The 23,892-nt window shown below is 48.3% G+C and overlaps 1 protein-coding gene across 13 annotated transcripts in view; it reads right to left on the reverse strand.

Annotated features, from left to right (window-relative positions):
* The window catches only part of LOC132913167 (tyrosine-protein phosphatase Lar), a 287,417-nt gene that overhangs the window by 88,117 nt on the left and 175,408 nt on the right, over nt 1-23,892 (reverse strand). For all 13 annotated transcript variants that reach the window (XM_060971207.1, XM_060971199.1, XM_060971200.1 and 10 more), the window contains 2 exons: nt 15,953-16,084; nt 14,114-14,272 (listed from right to left, as the gene is read on the reverse strand). In XM_060971207.1, the coding sequence (XP_060827190.1) occupies nt 14,114-14,272; nt 15,953-16,084 (291 nt within the window). The remainder of the gene's footprint in view (nt 1-14,113; nt 14,273-15,952; nt 16,085-23,892) is intronic.

Consider the following 23,892-nt stretch of genomic DNA (forward strand, 5'->3'; position numbering starts at 1 on the left):
GTGATTCAATCTACGAGCTAAATCGAGTTGGCGAGCATGACGAAACACGCGCCCGGCGAATTAGTCCAGCTCGAAGTTGCCTCTTCTTTTTGCCCCGTCTGCCGCAATCTCGCGGCGCTCTCGCACTCTATCTTCTATTCCGGTTGCCTCCCTCTTCGTTTCAGTCGTCGTTTTTAATGGAATTGTCTCGGGCTCGTTCGGCCCACGCGACCCTCGATGCTTTTAAATCGCTTATTATCGTTCGCGTTACCGTCGTGCTCGCGAGATATCGCGTACTAAAGTTGCGACGAGACCTCCGCGCAACGTTCAACGTTCACGCCGCATCGCGTTCGCTTCCAACGAATTCCATTATTTACTCGTCGCGATTTCAGCCGCTACCGAAGCCTCGTCCGATACTTTTGACCGATTGGAACGTTTCCCCCGAAATTCCGTCGACTGCGGCGCGCGCCGCTGGCCCGCGATACCCGCTATAACCGGACGGCAAACGTTCCACGAAAAAGTCCATTTGTACACAGAGAACGATCCGATTTAATTAATTTCGGAATCACCGTGGCCCGATGCCGGCGAGACTCGTCAGCCCAGCCATTGCGACACTCGTTCGTCTAGGCCTCGGCGATTCCAGCCGACCAGGCCGTTTCCACTAACCTCGGCTTGCTGAATTTGGATTTGTTTGCGTTCCCGACTCTGTATGCGGCGGAGGTATTCCGCGAAATATATAGCCTCGAAATTAGAAACGGCATTGGACGCGTGCAGTTGCGTCTGCAATTGCGAAAGCCCGATACGCGCGAGAGCTCGCCATCATTAATTTACATCGATGCCGCGAATTATATTCACAGCCGATCGCTGCCAGAGGAACCGAGCCAAAAATGGCCGCGGATTAAACGATACGTCTCGAATCAAAATATCAATTATCGATCCTGCGCCGCCACTCTCAGCTTGTAATTTCCCCGTGTTTATGCGACACAGTTACCTTATGTTCTTCCCGCTAACTCCGACGAACCGTGTTTTCCAATTTTTTCTCCACTTTTTCATTATCCGCATCCAGCTTCCCCAGCTTAATTTCACGTTGACTTTTCATGATTTATCGCACCTTCTTCCGCAACTAATCGCTTTTACGTGGGTTTTACCGGAATATTTAAGTGTTTTCCTTCTCGTCGAACGAAAGCAAGTTTCTCCAAGATTGGAACAAACGATGTATCCGATGTATCCGGAGTAGGTGGAATCGAACGAGAACAAATATTTCCTCGAGTTCTGTTTTTCTTTTCTTTTTTTTTCTAACAGATACTTATCATTCATAAAAATACGAACTTGGATACACGTCGACGTTCGTCGAACGATCAACGCCAAATCTCGGAAACGTTAAGAATTTCCCTGATCCGATCCGATAAAAGAAAGCAACGAGTCAACAAAAAATTGCGATTTCTACGCCAAATGATTATCCGCGAGGTCTGGGAATAGCAAAGTTCGCAGAAGTTGGGGTCCTTTCAGATCGATCGTGACTTCCTTCTGCGTTTAATTCCCGAGAAAACCGGATTTTCCGCCCGATCGAGGTCGCTTTTCACGTACGAGAATGCACAGCCACCCCGGCGTGGTTCCTCTTTCAACGAGGCGAACGCGTCACGGTCCTCTGTTCGCCGAGGCTCGATCTTTTCGTTGATGTTTTGTCGATGGAATTTCATATTTATTTCGGTCTGTCGATAGTGCGCGCGTGTTCGGACTCGGAACGGATGCTCGATGCCTGCGAGGACGAAAGGAGACCGCGTCGGATGAAACGAAGCGAGGGAAGACGGGAAAACGGAGAGACGTTTGCCTTTGTCTTGGGATTTCCTTTCTCGAAGATTCGCGGGACACGAACCCGTCAATCTTCACCGCGAGAGATTAGAACGGCAAGAACCGGCAGATACGCTTCCGTCTGCCAAGCGACGGATGCCGGGGAGACGAATTGCCTCTTCCGGAAACAAAGTTTCCCCTTTGCCGATTTCTCTTCCCTCCTTTTCCACCGGTATTCTTCTCCGCTCGCCGTAATACCCATTACGTTTTTCCTATATTCCATCGTTTTCGTTTATTTTCATCGTACGATCGTACGATCATCTCAGCCTGCGGTTACGGCGGATCCCTACTCGCGCCAACACACGCCTGTTAACACTTGGCCAACCGAACGGGCACATCTCCATTTTTGACTTTAGCAACGCCTTTTCTTCTTTTCGTTGTTGTTGTTGTTACTAGTTATTCCTTACCTGGAATTGTTGCCAATTAATTGCCACTTTTTCTGCTTGTATAAAGCGTATGACAAAATACACCAATTTAGTGGTGTTAAAATTAGTTAAAAAGTTACACTGTCAGTTATGACTAAATAGAGTTATAATCCAACGATTATATACACCGTGAAAAAATATTAAAACGCACCATGAATTTTTAATTTCACGTTCACGTCGTGTTATTTGTCTTTAGTCATCCTTAATGTTTTTAATGTTACTTATATCTTTTCTATACTTTTAATTTGATGTTTTCTACAAACAATATGTGAAATCGTTGAGTAAAATAATTTTTACACTTGTTTGTTTTTTAAGCAGCGAATATTAGCCCTCGATACTTGGACAAATACGCCATGGACGTATAAATGTTGAGACGTCAGCGATAGCTGATTTTAAGCGCGTATGATCTCGCTGCTATTTCCGAATCTTTCATTTCGTTTAAATTCGTTCTCTCACCTACGATCTCGAAATTTGTCTCCGTGGCCCTGGAATCGATGTCGATATTCAAAAAATATCACGTTAATCGAAATAAGGACGCGTCGATGATACACGGGGAACGACACACGGTTACACGTGCACTTAAAATTGCACGAGTCGAGGTTTCCACTCACATGGATACGCGTATCCGTGTCTTTTTGATACTCCTCTGGCAAATTGAATAGGTGTATTTATGGAAAGAAATTTAAATGGCATATTTCATTTATGCCGGTCGATTTTATCAACATTATAAATTTCCAGAGTAAACTTTTGAAATTTTAATCACGATCGAAGAATGCTCCATTTCACGATAAAATTAACATCGACGAAAATTATAGTAATGAATTTTTTATTATAATCGGTCCGCCTGCGGTAGCTTTTCGTATAATTCCGGCCGTAAGAATTCATTCGTTTCGTCGTTCGCGCGACTCCGCGTCGATTACCAACCAACGTAACTAGAATCTTAGTCGGAGAGTTGAAAAGTCCAGCCGAGTTGTCGATGATCCCTTGGCTGCAACTATTGGTTCGGATGGGGCGGTCTCTGCTTGCTTGCTTTTCATAACGAGGAGGCGGCCGGCATCGACGAAAGAGAGAGGAAGAGAGAGGAAAAAATACGTCTAGAAAGGGAGAGAAATAGGAGAAGAAAAAGAAAGGTGATCGAGAGGGAGCAGTTAGAATTCCGCACGACGCGCGGCGGAGGCTCTTAGTCGAATCACGGTTCGAAGGCGGTTTAATCTTCGACTCTCAACGACTTAACTTTGCGTTTATAAAGACTGTTTGTAAAAACGACACGGCAAGAGTAGAAACGAAGACGGTACATTCCTACCGTCTTATTAATTACGCTATAGTACGCGCTCCGACGATGCAGATTCGACGATCCTTCGACGCGAAGCGAATTCAATTCAACTATCCGAGGACGGAGGAGTCTGCCTCGTTTTATACAAAAGTGTTTCTGAAAGTTTTCTTTCGAACTTTTGTCGCTACGTTTTCCTACTTTTTTCATACGTTTTCGAATTCGTTTGAAATTTCGTCGATGTAATTACGTTACGATCGCGTCCCGTTCTAATGCTACTAAACTGTCAATATGTTAAAAAGCGATGGTTAATTCTGGCTCGTTTTATACAAAGGTGTTTCTAAAAGTTTTCTTTCGCACTTTTGTCGCTACGTTTTCCTACTTTTTTCTTTCATACCTTTTCGAATTCGTTTGAAATTTCTTCGATGTAATTACGTTACGATCGAGTCCCGTTCTAATGCTACTAAACTGCCAAAATGTTAAGAGGCGATGGTTAGTTCTGGCTCGTATTATACAAAAGTGTTTCTGAAAGTTTTCTTTCGCACTTTTGTCGCTACGTTTTTCTACTTTTTTCATACGTTTTCGAATTCGTTTGAAATTTCGTCGATGTAATTACGTTACGATCGCGTCCCGTTCTAATGCTACTAAATTGTCAATATGTTAAAAAGCGATGGTTAATTCTGGCTCGTTTTATACAAAAGTGTTTCTGAAAGTTTTCTTTCGCACTTTTGTCGCTACGTTTTCCTACTTTTCTCTTTCATACGTTTTCGAATTCGTTTGAAATTTCTTCGATGTAATTACGTTACGATCGAGTCCCGTTCTAATGCTACTAAACTGCCAAGATATTAAAAGGCGATGGTTAATTCTGGCTCGTTTCATACAAAGGTGTTTCTGAAAGTTTTCTTTCGCACTTTTGTCGCTACGTTTTCCTACTTTTTTCTTTCATACGTTTTCGAATTCGTTTGAAATTTCTTCGAAGTAATTACGTTACGATCGCGTCCCGTTCTAATGCTACTAAATTGTCAATATGTTAAAAAGCGATGGTTAATTCTGGCTCGTTTTATACAAAAGTGTTTCTGAAAGTTTTCTTTCGCACTTTTGTCGCTACGTTTTCCTACTTTTCTCTTTCATACGTTTTCGAATTCGTATGAAATTTCGTCGATGTAATTACGTTAGGATCGCGTCCCGTTCTAATGCTACCAAACTGACAAGAGATTAAAAAGGCGGCGGTTGATTCGATCGAGCGGAGGAACAAGAAAATTCGTAAGACGGTGTTTGGTTGGCCGGACGCCGAGGAAAGACATAAAAATCGCTACGTAACGGCGCGACCGAGATCGAGCGAACGGTCGGAAAAATTCAAGACGTTGCTCTCGGTTGTGTCGGTTGGAAGGAAAACCGAAGAGATCGACGAATCGGGCGAAATGGAGCATGAAATCGTAAAACCACTCCGCGGAGGTTGCGGAAAATGGTTCTTCGTGGAGAGGAACGGGAGAAGAGAGACGGGTTAGGGAGTTTGGTTAGTACGTTGAATGGAGAAAATCGCGGCACACGGGCCGAATATCATCGACTTCGATAAGGGACGCGCGCGTGCTGTGGCTCACGGTAGTTTCTGAAAGGCCAGAGAACCTCGAGACCGCCCTTCCACCCGCGGGCTCGGCCATGTTTCCACCTTCCTTCTCCTTTCTCCCGCCTTACCCATCTCAGTCCTCTTGGTTCATATATCGAGGCGATCCTCGCGTTCACCCGAGGGGACCAAACACCCATTGTTAAATGCCACATTATTCCGCGATAACCCTGAAACGGTTCGATTTGTCCGATTCAAGACGTCTTCTCCACCTTCTTTCTTCCACCTTGCCTTTCTGCGAGCCGTGCGAGCCGGATTTTTCTCTCCTTTATCGTTTTCTATTATCGGTCGAGTCTCGATTGCCATTGAAACGGCTCGTCGTCCATTTCTCGTCGGACCTCGATTCCTCGCAGCCAGAGACAGGCTGCAGCTTGAGCCGCGATAGCTCGCGATATCGTGGATGGTCGTATCGCGTGTAAGCGTCGTTTATCGAGTTTTCCTCGCGGTCTGTTAGTCGTCGTCGTTCGTTCGTTCGTTCGGACTGGTCGTCGAAGGAGATACGGCGAATTCTTTCCGTGGACGAATCCACGAGCTACAGGTTGCCCGGAATCGAACGACGCGTCAACGCCAGCAGCGATGTTCCTTCGGTTTCGTCGCCAACCTCGACCACTTTCCACGGATTGGAAGAAGACGCGGTAGTTTCGACGTGGGCTTTCGTAATCGGCAAAGGGACACGGAGATCCGATGGACGCGTGCAGCGAGGGGAGCCACGGTCCGGGAAACTTCCAACGGCCGTGGGAAAGTTTGATTGCTGAAATAGTTGGCGTCGGTGGTCTTATCGGTGTGTCGTAGCGACGGCTGAGAATAGAAAAAAGGGGGCGAACGACGTGGGTTGGGAGGAAGGACGTACGACGGAGTTACGAGGTTGTACGGTACGGTGAGCGAAAACTCGCAGCTAATTTATGTGCCAATTAATTGCTAATTAAGGGACCGGTTTTTCGGACGAATCAAATACTCCGCCTCGATACGGTTCACGGAGACGGACGAACCCGGTGAACGGGTAAGCGGACGAAGAAGCGAACGGAAGTTGACTCTACTCTAGCGCGTTTAAAACCTCCTCTTTCGCTTCGCAACGTTGGCGGACGAGAAGGGTAAGGGGTAACAGCGGTTTCCTTCGCGCTACGAAACTTTCAACTCCGCTTCTTCATCCCGGATCAGCTTTTAATCGTTCGTTCCTCCTGGCCGAGTTACGCATGTACCTACACCTACACATATACGCTGTATATCCCTGTATATCCAGCTCCAAGGTTCGCGGTTCGTCCCTGTTTCATCCCCTTGGCGTTTCGTTAATCTTCTCCATCCTTCGTTTTTACCCCTCTTTTTTATTCATTATCTTCTCCTTCGGGATTGGCAGCGTCTACCCGGCACGATCTCCGCTCTTCTCGTTATTTCGATTCCACCGCGCAACGACTTTCGACCAAATTAAGCTCTCCAGCACGACCAGTCGTGGAAATTTCGAAAGATGGCCGGGTCGCGTGAATGGCAGCGGACCATCGGTTTGTCCGGCTACGAAAAACTATCGAAAGACGCAAGAGGAATTAATATCGATCGGCAACCGTACCGGAGACTCGAACGCAGCAAGAAGGAGCTCTTTCGTCTCTTTCTCTCTCGCTCCTCGTCTGCTGAATTCCTGCGATATCCATTTTCAGAAAGACACGACGGATGGTATTTCACCGGGGCAACCATTTTCCCGGGGAATCCACCGGCTGTTAGATGGTGTTGTGTTAACGAACTTGAATTTCTCGAAAGATGGTACGGACGAGCAGAAATATATACGTAAGATTCTCGCTTTGGTTCGGGTTTCGCCAACGAGCTTCGCGTTGTTGCGCCGCTTAAAAATACGAAATCGAATCCAGAAACGGTAGGAACGAAGCAACCGGTGGAAGAGACGGGAAATAAAACGTCTCCCGAGACAACAAAAGGAGTCTCTCGTTCGAAGCGGATATTCCGTTGGTCGGTTCTTTTACTTCCGAGAGAGTCAATATTGACCGTTCCGCGCCTTCCCCGGCTGGTTCGTTAGTCGTACAAGAATTTCTTTCCATTGTCAGCCGTGACTGGCCAGGGAATACACGTTCGAAACGTTATACGCTAATTAGGATCGCGGTATGATCGCGGTATAATCGCGGTATTATAGCGGCTCGAAACGTCTAACTGGCGTTCGTTTTGACTCGTTAGTAAGAAAACCAATTTTCAAGCGGCTTATATTAGGTTGTTGCACAAGTTTCATTCCTTTTACGAGGAGATAATAGACGCGAGACGCTTCTTTTGTTTTATATTATTTCGTCGAATTACGTACGATCCATTTTTCTGTTCCGTCGAGATAAACACCGCGACGTTTCACAAACCTGTGGTTCCACGTTTCTACGAAGGTACACTGTCGTAAAAAACACGTCTGAGAAAGAAAGACACTTTCCGGACAACCTAAATACGTGCTTCTTTTCTCACACCGTCGCTACGTTCGGATCCGAAATGTAGAAAATCTGGCAATATCTACGAAACGCGTTTCTTCCGTTTCGATCCGATCGTTGGAAAATCCGCGACTTTCAAAGATCCACTTTTCTACGAAGTCGACTCTCTATCGAATCCGCTATTAAAGAGCTTCGATACTGGAATTCGAGGAAACAAGCGCATACCAGTTGCTGCCTTTCAAACTGTTTTCTCGTGCTCGAGGAAAGCCAGATAAGGCAAAAGAGTAAGAAAGTAAGGGTGAGGGTAAGGTGGAGGGAAAACCACGTTGTTTCCAGACTCGTTAATTAAGCATTCGGTTCTCAGTATCGGCTGGAATCTTTGGTTGTCGCGTTTACCTTTGGACGAGACGCGATTCCCCGGGTTTGGGCAATCGAAATAAAGACGAGGTCCCGAAGGCACGGTTTCTAAAGGTCTCGTCTTTTCGAGCCTAGTCGACCGAATCGTCGACCGAATCGTCGACCGTCGAGGACGTCTCGCAGTCGCGTATTTCGATAATAAACCGAAAGACGGGAAAGGCAAGCGAATAGAGCTTTTCCATCGTTCGAAGAGATATCAAACTCTGGCGATAGAACAGTAATAGCGCAGCGTCGTAACAGCTCTAACGGGATTTCAAGATGTTTCGTACGACGCACGCGATATGTATATTAGGTCGTCCGAAAAGTTTCTTTCCGTTTTATAAGGAAATAATGGATTTCCATTTTGTATTATTTTATCGAATTACGTACGATCCATTTTCTTCTATCGAGATAAAGATCGCAGCGGTTGATAGATTAGGTTTAACGTTTGTATAATGATGCGTCGTTGTGAAAGACGTGTCTGTAAACTTTTAGCGCGTAATCGTAAATGGATCGGCTTGAGTGGAAATTTTCTACGTCGTTGTATCGCAAATACAACGATTAAAAGAAAAGGGATAAAAAAGTATTTTCATCGTTGATCGCCGCGAACCGATTACGTCGCGATCTCGAACGGTATAGTTCGGCTCGCGACAGCGACGCCCTTTTTGGCATCGCTCGAGACTCGGTTGAAAGAATTATTTCGTGGGAATTTCACGAACGAGAGACACGGCAACAAACTTGTAGCGTAGCTCGATGCCGGGCGTAACTCGAAGTAGATAGTTCACGGTGCAAGCCAACGGGAACCGAAGATGCCACTTAGCCCTTGTGCAAATTTAATTTCCACCTGCCGCGGAACTCGAAATTAGGCTAATGCTAGGACGGGGACTGTATGCCCTTTATGGAGACCGCTATCGTGCTTCGGCATCCGACAAAACGATGCACCGAGCCGCGTCGCATCGCGTCGCTCTCGCAACCGAGAAACTTCCGATGGAAAATTTATTCGAAACGTTGAGCGAAACTTCCAACCGTCGCGTTATGACGGTCCCTCGTCAGAGACGAACGTTTTGTAAAATCGAGAGACAAACGAGATTTCCGATAACGCCAAGCCACTTTCCTCTCCGTCGGACAGTTGGAAACTGTCAATTATTCCGAATAATTGAAACACGTATGTAAGTAATAACTCCGCACGAGTCGCGAAATTTTACCTCCGGTTCCTACGTGTTACGTATCGCGGCTTCCAAACTTTTAATCCCGTTTCGCCCGGAGTACGCAAACGTCACGCGTCGCTAAATCGTATGGCACGATCGCGATGGAGGCTACTTTTAACCTGAAATCTTCAAATCTCCGGACTCTGATAAGCATCGTATTCAGCTGTCAAGCAATCGAGAGACGCGTCAAAAGTTGGACGAATCGCCAGCAGCTTTTCTTAACGCGCGTTACGTGTCTCGCAGGTACACGTTGTCTCCGAGCGATAAATGAGCGATAGAAAAACCAACAGCGTCTAACGAACATCCCGCAGGCCATCGAAACGACAACGTGGAGGGTGTTCCAGTGTCGGAAAACATGGCCATCTCTGACCTGAGCCCGAGCAACACCCTCCCTCTCCATAGGAGCCAAACCCATGGTATTAGGTCGTCGGAAAAGTTTCTTTCGTTTTCGAGGAAATAATAGTTTTTTCGTTTTATATTATCTCGTCGAATTACGTACGACCCATTTTGCTCCGTCGAGATAAACACCGCGACGTTTCACAGACTTGGTCTCGCCTTTTTACGAAGGTTCGCTGTCGTGAAAAACACGTTTGCGAAAGAAAGACATCAAACCTGATATTGTTGAGATATGTATAATTTTCTGTGCTGGACTGGGTTAAATGCGTATTAGAGTTACTTGTATGACGTAAAAGATATACCTTGGAAAAAACGAAGCTGGCACCCCGCTGGGGGTAGCCACCCACATGCTATATTTATTTTATTTTATCTTTTTTATTTACCAATGAGATATAACACTTTACCAAATGTCCTTCAGGACAAATTGTAAAAAACAAAATAAAATAAAAAAAAAACTTGTATGTGAGTATCAGTGTGTGGATACATGTGTCAGAGGGCGTCCAGGCCTTAGTTAGGACAAAAAACGATTGGCAGTGGTTTAGAAGCATCTCAAAGAGTCGGTTAACAGTCGAGCGTAGAAGAAAGTGCTGAGACGCGTGCAAGTGCGTATCGATGAATATACGAGGAATCGTCCACGAAACAGATATATTATTATTTTAATATTAATCCTCAGTGCATATTCGGTGTTCCTGTAACATTATTTCGGCTCCAAAGATCCACAATTCTCAACAGATCTCTAACATTCTGAACCGTCACTCCGTTGGATTCGTACGATAAATTTCACTACTGCAGCCAAAGTTCGACTCTTCACCTTATTTGTGAAATAAATATCCATCGGATTCGTCGATGATAATTTTGTTTAGGAAAGCCAGGGCAGTAGACATTGTTTCCCATTGGACAATAAGAAGCTTGCTGGACTAGGAAGGATCTTAGCCGCCCTCGATAGAAAGTTGCCAGTGGGAAGCATCGTACGCGAGAAAAGCTAACTTTTCCGTGTCTTCTCGTAGCAAACGATAAACTTTGGAAAACGCTTTAGTAAAAAGATGTTTGTTCGGTACGAAGGACTTTAGCTAGAAAATTCCTGAGATCTATGGTCGGTCCTTAAGACTACTGAGCGTCAGCAATAAGGATGTGTAGACATCTGAATGCCATTTTGCCCGCGGTGAGTGGCCTGGTTTAGGTAAAGAGTCGGCCGACGTAACACTCGTCTCTCCTACGCGACAACGCGGCGTTTCACTCATCGAGCATTCGCGAACCCAGTCGTCGCTGCACGTTCGTCCAACTATCCGCGGGAATGTAGCGAGCTTGCGAGTCGCGTCGTAAAACTTTGCGCTAGAAAACAAGGTAGAATGCCGTTGGCGGTAAAGGTTTGCTCGAACGGAGAAGATAGCATCGACGCCTTGGCAGTTCGCCGTGCTGACAATGAGAACCGGCGAGATCGGATAACAACGGCGGCCTCGTTGCGATGTAATTTCCCTGTTCGCCGGAACACTTGGCGTCGTCCACGAAAGAAGACAGATTCCGCGCGATTCCTTATTGCGCGAGAGCGCATCCTTTTCTCGTTTCATCGTCTAAATTCGTAAGATCGTGCCAATGTCCGTTTGATCCCGTCGCTTCGATTCGATAGTCTTGACGAAACTCGAAACGAATCCGAAAGTTGCGATATATTTATAGCAAGGGATCAGAAAAGAGACTATCGCCGCTGATTTCTATATTCAGCGAACGTTCTCGATAACTTTCAATCCTTTTATACATCTTCAGATTGCTTCCAAGTTTGTTCAATATCTATTTTAACCGCAAAACCGTAGCAGACCTTGTGACAAAAGTTTCTACACGACTGGCTTATTTTTATTCAACCTTTGATAATATCGTCTTGAATCGCGTGAACTGTTCTAGCTTCTAACCGTTAGAACGCGTTACTGTATTAAAAATAAGTGAAAAAAAATTGACGTTACCCGTTTCTGTTACCCTCGACACACGCATGCGATATATTCGGAAAACGTTTTCACGAGTATTCGAATATTTTCGTGAGCGGGCGTCGTCGTCCGTCGCGACGCCACGAGGACACGGCAGCGTTGAACGAAACGCAAACGACGCGTTTTCCTGGAGACCGCGGTACAAAAATTCGATACGCTCGATTAGAAAAATTAGGTGGCAGTAGCGTGGACTTAGACAAAAGAGATAATTACTTGGACTCGACAAAGTCTGCGCTGCAGGTACAACGATTATCGATTGTTCCGCCAGCTCGCCATGTAATTTTAACCGCATTTACCGATGTTACGTTGTTACATTATTGCAACATAACATGCTTCGAGTAATCGCATTAGCCGAATGCGGCTTTAATACGAGTTCGCAGGTATTTATCGCGGTGATGCGTTCGATAACGAAGCGCGTATGGCCAGCGGTACCGCCGGATGCCTAAATATTCGAACGGGCTCATTATGCGGCTGAGACTCCATTTACCAAAACCAACTTTGGCCAAGGATCGCGTTGCGAGCACGCGCCGGAACCGCGTAAACGTCGGCGCGTATTTTTCAGCCGCCCGGCCGAATTAAATACCCCGTTTATTCGGGCGGGTGGAGAAAAATTCGCGCAACTTTTAAACTCTCCCGTCCACGAAAGTGGGAGCGAACGCCGGCAACAAAAACAAAAACACGGCCATGGATCTCGCGTAAGCGAGCCGGCAAGAAAAACTGGGAAAAAAGGGAGAGTTCTTCGCGTGGGCTCCGCGCACCACGGTGATTGATCGCGTGCGACTCCTCCAGCGGGAAAAAGATGCTTAGTCCGCAGCCACCTCCGTCATGTACTTTGTCGCTTTACAATTAGCAACTACGCCTTTGCGCTGATATCCGTTTAACGTTTGCGAGCGCGACTTATAGCGGCTTTCGCGTTTCTCTGTTCGAAAGTTGCGCGCTCTTTAATTAGAGAACCTCCGGCCGCTGGAAAAATTCGCGTCGGTTAAGCGAAATCTCCACCGACAGGGAACGATCGAACGTTGCGGCGAACTTTTCGCAATTTCGGAAACTTGAAATGTCTCGTGTTCCATCTCAGCTTTTAATCCATTTTCATACATACGAGACAAACGTAGATGGCCGAGTAACCAAACTTTCTTCGTATTTTAGCAAACAGAAACGGTTTACGTTTCGAGAAGAGAGCGAAAGTGACCTTGGAACGAGAAATCACATTTTTCGTGCAGTTTAAAGCATCTTTTAACGTTGGAAAATTACGACGATTGACCGAGAACGATCGAAGAAACTTAACGCGATTAATATGCGCTTTTTATTCGACCTTAGAATCGATATCTATTTCACGCTGCAGACGGTTCGTTCGACGATGCACTTCTCTCGCCTAATGACCGCAGCCAGTGACAAATAAAGGAACAGACACGTATTATCGCACCACTGGGAAAGCGATCATCCGGTCGAATCAACTACGTAACAAATCGAAATCACGGTCGAATTTGAGAGATCCGGGCGAATATCCAGCGATTGACGACGGCTTGCATGGTGCCCGATGGCAACGGCATTGACACGAAATAGTTGGAAATCGACGGTTGAAAGAGAGACAAAAAAAAAAAAAAAAAAAAGGAAAAAAACAAAAGAGGAAAAGGAAGGAGAGAAACAAAAAAATTCCAATGAATTTCGAGCGTCGAATCGCGGTGGGTAACGCAAATGCGGAGAGACGGCGAAAGGAGGATGATTGCGGTGGAAGGTTAGAAATGAAACGCGAATCGAGGAAGGAGAGAAGCTTCGGAACGGTTTCTCACAACGGACGGTACTTTTTCTTTACCCCCTCTTTTTTCCCCCTTTTTTCTTCCCTCTCCCCCAAAGGAAGAATACGAGAGAAACTGCCAGCAAAAATATCCGCGAGGTGAAGTTGGAATCGAATTAAAAAGCTGGCCAAGCCAATTAAGGCGTTTCGCGAAAGTTTAAGAGATTCTTCCCGGAAAAGGGTAAGCTTTGCAGGTGCGCGGCAGTCGCTTTTTTTTCTATTACGTCGCCTTCCGCCTGGTCGCCGAACTGGGCGCCATTAAGCTGTTCGCTCTTCCGTATAAATAGAAAGAGAAAGAGAGATCGCGTGGTTGGACCCAACCGTGGAAGAAGAAAGGCTTCGCTTAATTTCAACGGAATTTGGCTCGTTATATAACCGTGTTGTTTCCTCCAGACTCCGAGAATTTCGATCGTCCTTTTTCCTGCTCTTCTTCGCGTCCGGCATCTGTTTTCCCACCTTTCGAAAAATCCCCAGTCTCTGTAGCAGCAGCTTCCGTTGGCTGCGCGAAATCTATCCACGTCGCTGAAAACTTTGCAGCGATCGAGCTTGCGCCACGGCGGCGCCAGCTGTTCTTAGCTGCCTTTCGTTAAATATTAAATTTCAACTACGCCGTTTGCCTTCGGGCTAACGTTAATAGCCGTACGACGATGTCGTCGCGCACGGTAACGCTGAACCGAAACTTCTCCTCCGCTGGACCGCGAAGCTTGCTGGTTCACGCACGCCATAGACGATCGACGAGAGCGTCCAACAATCGTCCATGTAAATTTAAAAGCAACTTTACATACCTTCGTAGACTCTAAGCTGCGCCTCGGCTGACACGGCGTCCCCAACTCCGTTCTCCGCTAGACACTCGTACAGGGTGTTGTCGCGAACCGGCCTGACAGGTTCGATCCGCAATAAAGCTCCGTTTTCATAGTTGTGCACCAGGTACCGTGACTGAGATTCTACGGAATAACGCGAAACATCGTTGTGAACGATAGTTAGCATTGGCCACGATCGGTTGATCGGCTCGACCCATTTCCAGCCGAGTCTTCTCCGTCTCGCTCATGACACGGCCGTGTTTGTACAACGAAAGAAGCGACTTTTCTGAATCTCAAGGCTCGCGCAGACACGTTCAGCGTGTCTACGATTTACGCGAGACACTCACAGGTCGAGTAAATTTAATAACTTTGCGCGCGCGGTCGGTAAAACTGTACTCGTCGTTCGTTCTACCGATCGATCAAATCCGCGATCAAATCGTATCAATTTCAAGTTTCTTTCTTTACGTCGTACAGCGAGTCGAATACCACGGCCGTGACGCGAATGTTGCGAGCAGGCGGGCAGCTGATCGCTAACAACGAGGGGAAATAAAAAGGATAAGAAGAACACGAAGGACCAAGGTTGTTAGAAGAGTCGATCACGAGGATCGAAACGAGGCGAAGCAAATGAGACAGAAAGGTATCCGTAGGCGGTCGATCGGTTGGATTCGTGCTGGTTCCTCGCGCGCGTTTCACGCGATCACCACCAACTTTGTTACGCGTCGTTATCTCCGTTTCGCTGGATTAGCGAATTTCGGAGCCGCGAACCAGCTCGAAATCGAGAACAATCGACGAGCCGAGGATAAAAGCGTCTATTCTCCGTTAACCGGCGCGATTTTTCGCGGCGTTGCAAATTTCCAACGGTTAGTTGGACCGCGCACTCTTCCTCAACAGGATCCGGTTCCGATTCCTATTCCGATTTCCATTCGCCCGACTGGCGGTAACGAGCGACGCGCCAAGCCAAACTCGCTCTTCGGACAAACGTGTCGTTGCGCACAAACGATCGAGCTGATATTACCAGCAAAATCTTACAATTCGTAAGCTACCGTCGTTACCGATAAACATTCCTCGGCGAGAGTGACAAGTAGCGACGATAAATAGAAGACACGCGACCAATCGCAAGTTACCTGGTCATCCTATTTGGCAAAGATTACGAAATTGTCAGAGAGAAGTCTGCTGTTAGTTGGCAAATTGTCGTTTAAGATTGCTTCAATTTATATATCTATGGGATATATTCTATATAGTCACAACAGTCATACGCGACAAGGTTGCTCGAACCGGAAATCAGTTTGGCAAATCCAAAGGACGCGCGAGGCTTTCTGCTTGAAAGAGGCGACGTCTATTTCAGTTGGTACTTCGAGTTGTACACTGGAAGATTTGGCAATCCGGTCGGTCTCTGGAAACTCTGGATGTAACGAAGAGTCCGGCTGCAGTCGCGCACCGGTCGCCAACAGCCGGTGTTTCCGGAAACCGAGCGAGCGCGAAATTTAGTTAAAAAGAAAAGGGCCGATATCGTCGAGTCTACGTGACGCGACGTATCGCAAGAGGACAACGTGGCTGGCAAGACGATACGAACGGAGAAGAAAAGAAAAGCAGAAACGAAACATACGCTACGATAATCGCGAGGTTGTTAGGAACCGGACGGTAAAAGGAGCCAGGAGGCGATAGACCAGCGACGATAGACACGATATCGTCGATGCGATTTCCATCTCTGGCGTTTACATCGACCGAGGAACAGCGACGCGGACGGTAGACGAGAAACGGTTTCTCGAAACTTTGAAAAACTAGCGGACGATGGAACGAAAACGTGAAAACGTGAAAACTTACGGGAAACTCTCTTTCCGTTTTTCCGCCAGTGGATCTGGGGTGGCGGCGCACCTTCCGCCGTGCAGTAGAAGCTCGCTATCCCTCCTGCCTTCACCTGCTGCGATTGTGGCCTCACCAGGATCGTCGGCGGACCTGCGAGCACAAGATCAAGGCGAGCCTTTGATTAGAGTCGAGTAGTCCCTTCGGGCTGTTTCGATGCCCACCGTTGCTCCCCGAGTTAACAAGCCAAACGAAGATAGAGAGGTTCCGCCGTGTCGTGGAACGTCTCTCTGAAAGAATTCGCCGGTCGTCGGGCACGACTGGGCGAATTATCGAAGGGTCAAAGATTATACGTAGTTTTCGACCGATCGAAGGAAAAGAGAGGATGATACCGGATCGGATTAGATCGCATTTACGATCACCAGATCGCGTCGGTTCGTGACAGAGCAAACTTTTCGTTCGAACGCGCCGTTCGACGAGAAACATACGTATGAAAAGCGAAAAGGAAAAAAAACAAAATAGAGAGAGAGAGAGAGAGAGAAATGAAAAAAAGGAGAGAAAAAAAGAACGTTATTCCGGGCATTCGTAGAATCGATAGGATGAAAACTCGTGTAAACTCGATAAACGAAATTTGCTATCGCAGGAAATCGAGCGGCGCCCGAATCGAGCGGACAAATAGCGTGAACGCGTCGCGTGTCGTCCCGAAACACGCGGCTCAGAATTAGCGGGTTTAACACGTGAATGGAAATTTCGAGCTGGCTCGACACGCTTTTACCCGGCGATAAAGAGACGGCCGTTTCAAGATGGATGGATACGGTTGTGTGCCTCTTCTTTGTTCGTTGCCGGCAGTTTCACCCGGCGCAGCCTTCGCTGTAACAACGACGCGCCGCCCCGCTGCAAACAGAAGGACCAGACCAAGGGGCGTGCTATCTGGAGCGAGACTACCGGCCAAGTATTAAATTGGTCTCGAAACTTTGCGATCGCACGGATCGTTTATGGCCACTCTTCCATGGATCGCCGCGCCGGTCCCTAACGGAAACGTTTCGACTTTTTCGATCTCCCGATTGCCCCTGAATCTTCGCTCTCGAAACAAATTGCAGCAAACGAACGAGACGGAACGGACGAAAGTCTGTCTGGATCTTCGAGGGGATGTTCTTGGTCGCCGGACGATTCTTCGCCACGATGCGACTGTTTGTATCGACGAACGGTTTTTGCGATTGCCATCGAACGCACGACGCACCTGCAGGCACATTCGACGAAACGGTAAATACGCGCACAGCGATTTAACTGACTCGATGATCTGACGAGAAAGCGGTGATTTCTGCGCGTAGCGAACGCGTTGACACGTACAGTCTGTGCGGCGCGATTCGCGATCTATCGTTGATGGTCTCGTAACCGGCTACGTATCCACGACCGAATCGAATCGGATCGAAACGAATCGAATGGAATCGAGTCGAGTCGAATCGAATCGAATCGGATCGGATCGAATCGAATCGCATCGAATCGCATCGCATCGAATCGAGTCCAATCGAATTGAAACGCGACGAGCTTGCCGCATGCGGCGAAAAAAATGTCCTCGCGCGATCGCAAAATGAAAGATTATGGTGGAAAAGGGGAAACGATGTCGAGAGGGCATGGCCGGCTGGTTGAACAGAGAAGGCAAAAGCTTCGGATGGCTCGAAAATTCGTACCGTCGACGAACGAGAACACGAACGCGTTAATCTATCGGCTCTGCGATGAAAACTGCGAGGCAGGGATATGCGCGATGCAATTTAAGGTAAATATTATTCCATCGGCGAACCGTCGATAATTTTTGATCGAATCGCTCGTTCCAGATTATTGCTATCCACTCGGGTCGCATTGTGGCCGAACACGTGACGATTATCATAACGAAATAGTTGGAAGCTGGTGCATTAATCGAGCGCAATCCCGGCCGTGCGCCACGATCGATCGATTTTTAAATATTCCCACCGCTTTTGGCTACGATTTCAAACGAGTTTCATAAAATTTCGCCGAGAACAACGTTGTACAAAATTCTCGAAAAAAAATCTCCACCTCGAATTCGAGGAAAGCCCATTTCACGCGTACCACGAGAGATTTCACGAGAGATTTCTCTGCGAAGGAGAGAAAGAGAATTCCAAAGAACAGAGTGATTTTGAAAAATGATTTCAACCGGTCGACCGACCGAGATGATGTTTTCCAGCTTTTCCATAGATGCAACTTCTCTCGAGTAAAATTCAGATAGCTAGATGTATATTTATTTAGAACGGGTCGCAGAGCGCATCAAAAGCACCTGCCGCGCCACGGTTTCCCAATGATAATTTATGATCGACCATGAAAGAGTCGCGCGATAAACAACCGCAAACCCGGAATTCTGCGCCAAAATGCCGAGCCGCTTTCGATCTTTCTTCGAAACCGACGTACGTAGACCGAGAGATTAGATCTCGTTGAATATCGAAGGGATCGAGTGGACGCGCTTTCGATGCACGACGAGAGAACACGGAGCCGACTACTTCGCGAGCAATTGAATCCAACTCGGGGAACGCGTAGTTTACAAATTACAACGATGCTGAATTGCGTTTCGTCCGAAGGATCAACGACGAGAGCGTTCGTTAAAGCCTCGGCTGCATTACGGATAACAAGACCCGAACGAGAGAAACAAGTTTCCGACTTTCCGCCATCAAAAGCGATCGTTCGCTCGTTTTCATTAAATCCCGGCGAGTTGGCGAGAGGGAAGAGTTGAGAAACGCGGTCGAAAAGTGGAAAACACAGGGGAATTCGGAAAGCCACAGAGGATGGTCGTGTACAGATCGCTCGGAGAAAGGAACGCGATAGGAGGGTTTTGGTAATTGCGTTTCGTTAATTCTCGCGCGACCGACATGCAAGAAATTACATCGTGAGCTTTGTGCGAGTAACGTCGTTGATGGCGTTAACGTCTCGCCCAGGGACGGACCAGCGGCGTACTTCAAACGGCCAAGGGTAGAGGAAAATCTGGCAAAAATTTCGGACGCGTGTGTCTAAGAAAAAGCCGGAGAAACTGATCTGCCGGCGAAGAAACGCCGGTGGAAATTGGACATCGCGAAACGCGAAACGCGCCGCGTCTCGCGAGAAGAACGGCGGTCGTCGACTTCTCTCTCCGAGAGAAAGTAACGGAGGAGCGGTCGACGTTGGGCGATCGTACGAAGGCGACGAAGAATTCGAGCTTCTCTCGCGAATTCGTTAGTCACGGTGGAAAGCGCGCGGTTGGCGCGAATCGAGCGTTCGCCACGGCCGAAAATCAGGATAAAGATCGGACGGTTATTTCTGCCAAAAGTTGGTAATAACGAAGGATCGCGGGACGCGATCGTGGCCCGTGTAAAAACGGTCCAAGTCGTATCTCATGCTTAAAGTTTATACCGGTTTGGCAGGAGGATCTCGGAGCGGAGAAACGAGGAGCGACGAGGCGAGACGAGGCGAGGGAAGGCGGAGGCTGGAGAAAAAGTTTCGCTCGCCTCTATTACGCTTTATAGCCTGCCGCGACGTAATTGAAAAAGTAGCCGATAACGGAGCAATCTGCATGAGATTTGAATAAAATTACGCGTTACCTACTGCCGAACGTATTACGGAATCGATCGGTGGTGCATCGGTCTTTGCGCCATCGAGCTTCCTCGCGCAGATTTTCGGCCGCGCGACGAAAATTCGCCGGCGACGGATCGATTCGTCGATTCGCGATTAATTGGCGATTAATTGGCCATTGATTGGCGAAAATCTGTAAAACGCTGGTAGGTAGGTACCGGGGATCGAGTCTGTCTCGCGGAAAAGAAAGGCGAAGGACCATCGAGATTACGCGGATCGGTCATCGTTTCGAGCGGTCTGCGATCGAGTTGAAGCTGGAACGAGGCGAAAGCTGGAAAACGCGTGGAAACGCGTCCGTGTCGCTGACGTGATTCGTCGATGATCTCGTTGAGCCTCGAGTGACAAGCGGATCCGAGTGGATGCAGCAGGTGCGAGCCGGGCCGATGTAGGCGTACGCGCGGACTCTGTTCGCTGCACGCAGCATAGTCGCACGGTGCCATTTTGCTCGGGCATCGATTGTAAACAGGCGAGTTTATGCGCCAACGATGGTGGATTCCCATCGTTGAACGATGACGCTCGTTGGCAGGGAAAAGGAACGACGAGACGGAGAAGGAGAGAGAATGGAAGCCGATGGTGGTTGCGGTCGTAGCGGCGGAACGACGGTGGCGATGACGTCGGTGGCGGCGGTAACGCGAGAGGGGCGAGGCTGCATCAACGTCGAGTGTACATTACCCGAGCACGGGTTTATCGCAAATAATTGCGCGGACCTTATTCGCATTTTAGCGTATCGAAATCGCGGGTCGGTCGGTGTTGCAGGCGATCGAGACCTCTGGGCCGGGTGCAGGGCAAATATTAATTTAAATGGGTTTTCAACCCCTCTATCCGCGGCACGGTGTTCGCGTATCAACGAGGGAACAGTCCAGCTTCGGTTTCCGGAAATCTTCTCCGCGTTTTCTACTCGTTTGTACGAGCACAATGCGCCAACAATGGAGAATAGAATCCCGCGTGGATTAAATAATGAAAATTTTCCGCCGTTCTCCGGCCAACCGTGAAATTGAATTTATATGCCGGAGGACCGTCATTGGCGTTTAAGTATTATTGCCCGCTAACGCCGTTACCTTCCTTCTCGATCTTTTCCAACGCAATAGGTTTCGCGCGTCGCCTCTATAATTTCTTTTCCATCGAAATCGCCGTGACACGCGACACGGTGCAACCGGACGGAGGACAAATGGAAAAATAATCGGCCAGATTCTGACAACCGAGAAGAACGAACTCGATTATAGAAATAAATGAATTTGTCTTGTCAAAATGCGGTGCCAATTGGCGGACGAAAAAGGAAAACGCGACATACTTGCGGTGTTTTTAACCCAAAGCGGATACACCTCCGAATAGTTGACCCCGTCCGTTTTCGTTTTCGAGACACGGGTCAACGCCAAACGAGAGCATCGTAACTCGTTCGATGAAACTTTAATACCGCTTTCCGAGTCGACGTGTCTATTCGTGGCACGACAAAACCGGACCATAATGATTTTTTCGGCCGAAAACAGCTAAACCGCCGTGCTTGACGAGAATCCTTGAAACTCGAAAGCGAACATCGTTTTTGCACGAAATTCAAACGGATAGGCTCGATCTTGCCGCGGCTGGTCGGGCACGGCCGAATATGAAATTGCAAGATTTCAATTCGGGATTGCGGCTAGCGGCCGCGTTTAATTGAATTCCGGGATTTTTAACGGGAACGTTGGATAGAGGGGTCGCGCGACCGCGACTTTACGCCGCTGGAAAAATTGCAATTTATTCCTTTGGAATTAAAGCGTCCATTACTTCGTAACTTCGTCTCGTCGTTTGCCGCTGTCCTCGTCGTTCGTTCGCCGCGTCTGACCCTTACGGACCTATTCTACTGTTTCGAGCGCGAGCTGCCGGCAGTTAGCCACCGACACAAACGCGTCTGCACGTTCCATTCTCCTCTCGTGCTCGTCGCGTCGTTGCTCTTTCTCTCGCGATAAAGTTACGGCTGTGAAAAGAGCGACCGGCGCCTCTCCGGGCAGTCGCGATTTGTCGGTTGCGGATTATCCGTTTCTCGCGTTTCTTTAACGAGATAAGTAACGCAAAACCGACGAGCGTCGCGAACAAAGAGCGAAAAAACAATTCTCCCGTCGTCGGGACGCGATACGAAAGAGAACTCGTTACCTCTCTTCCATTTTCCTTCTTCGCCTCTCCCTCCATCCTCCTCTCTTTTTACTTTCACGAAAACAACGTTCGAATCGATCGTTCGCTCTCGATTCCGTTTTCCGCCGACGCGAACTAGTAAAATCGCCGCGCGACGCCAATCGTCTCCCTCCTCCGTCGTAGCGGAAAGCGTGGACGTCGAGGGACGAGCTTAGGTGACCGCAACGACACGTCAACCGCGCCCGCTGTATCCAAAAGCGTCCCGGAGGAGCGAAAGGAAGCGAGGAGCAGCGGCGCGTAGATGCATCCGAGAGAATAGCACGAGATCCGGCGTCGATACGTATGCAAAGCGATCGCGTTTTAACCAACTTCTCGCCAGGAATTTCCATTAGTCTAGGAAGTCCAAGCGGCTCAGGGACAATGGCGAGGATGCGCGGCGGATTTCGGTGAACCGAGCGGTATGGCTGGTTGTTTCGACGAGATCGGCTCGCCGAACGATTTCGAATCAACGCGTCTGGTAGGGCGGATAATTCAATTTGAATATGCATGCGTACCGTGGCACCGACCTCGAAAATCCACGGGATGCAATGTTCTCAGTCGTTCCGCTGATGATTTACGCGCGGCGTTCGGCTACCGTTGGTACCGTGTAACACGAGGCGAAGATCTCGCGAACGTCGTTACGTTTCAGCCTGGAATTTGCATCGATCCAGAGCAAACTCACGAGCGTTTTCTTTACGAGCGCTAGTCGATACGATGCCCTGTAACTGGGGGGGGTCGGAGGCGGAGTCCATGCGACTGGCTTCGGATCTATCTGGCTGGCACTTAAGAGAGTCTCCACGGATCTATAACGGTGGGCGCAGCGCGACGAGAAACGCCGTAGGGCCTGCGCTAAATTTATGCAAATGCATGCCGGCAATATTCTAAATAAGTAGCGTCGTCTTCGAGATATCTCGGTGCCCTGTGTCGCTTGTAAATTTGGCCGAACGTACGAACCAACGACTAATCACGGAAGAACGTCGTCGTCGGTGTACGAAACGACAACGCGACGTTGTATTCCCCGTGGCAACGGTCCAAAAGGATGGGGTAACCGCGGCACGGCGACATCCAGCAAAGTCTGAAATACCGAACGAAAAGGAGAATGCCCCCTTGGCTAGCCAGATTTGCCTGCCTTTGAAATTTTTATTTCGAGAAACGAAACAGCGTTTGAACGGCGGAAGCGCGCACCGCGCGGCAGGAGACATATCCGAAGAGCACTTTCGTATCTCGTTTTCAGTCGAGTCGGCTTAGTCTGGCCGAACGCTGCCGGCGCTGTACCCCGTAACTGGCTTTTAACGCTAATAGTGCTTTCAGACCCATTTAAAAGAGCATTTACGAAACGGAGAAGAACGCGCGAGTTTAGTACGTTGCAGGCTCGCGACCTTTTTGGTCTGCTCGCGATACTTGAAAAATTAAATCCTCCACAGGCAGAGTTTACTTTTAGCCACCGTCTAGAGTTTTTAATCCCAGCTGCCGCGGAATCCGGGCGGTCGCGCGAACCTAAGAACGAAAAGATTCTTCGGCTTTCGATTCGCGCGTTGCTAGTACGCGGTTGATGTTGGTCTGACGCGGAACGACGGTCGCTGCTGTGTCACCGGATGATCGTGAAAGTTTAAAATCTGGAAAGAAGAAAAGAGCGGCCGAAGTGGAAACGGTCGATTCGATCCCGTCGTCTCGTTCGTCGGATCCAACAGGAAACTGTCTGTAGGTTTTTCAGCGCAGCCAGTTCACACACACACACCGACGGCACGTACCAGCATATATTAGAAAGTGTCGGGGTGGTGTGCTGGCAGCCGGCAGCAGGTGACACACCACCGCTCTAATCGGTAGGCAACGTTTTAACGCGGTTAATTGCGCTTCAATTAGCCGGCCGTGGCAGCGCGACTTTCTTGCTGGCGGTTCGCGCGGCCAGAAGTTTCGCAATCGTCGGTTCGCGCGGTGCAATTAGCCAGCGAGTCGTCCCGTGCATTAAGAAGAGCCGTAAAAACCGCGCGAAGATGTACCGAGGAAAATTACGCGAAGATAAAGTCCAAGTTATACCGTCGTTAAAGAGTGACGGCACTGAAGCAACGGCGTGGTCGATTCTTAGATCTCCGCCTACTTTCTCCAATACCTTCTCGTTGTACAAATTATACGACGAGACAGTTTTCGTGACCTTAATGCGTTCGTCGCGCGCGGTATTTTCGCGCGGAGAGTAACGTCGC

This window comes from Bombus pascuorum, chromosome 13 (assembly GCF_905332965.1).
Source record: "Bombus pascuorum chromosome 13, iyBomPasc1.1, whole genome shotgun sequence".
Classification (NCBI taxonomy): Eukaryota; Metazoa; Arthropoda; class Insecta; order Hymenoptera; family Apidae; genus Bombus; species Bombus pascuorum.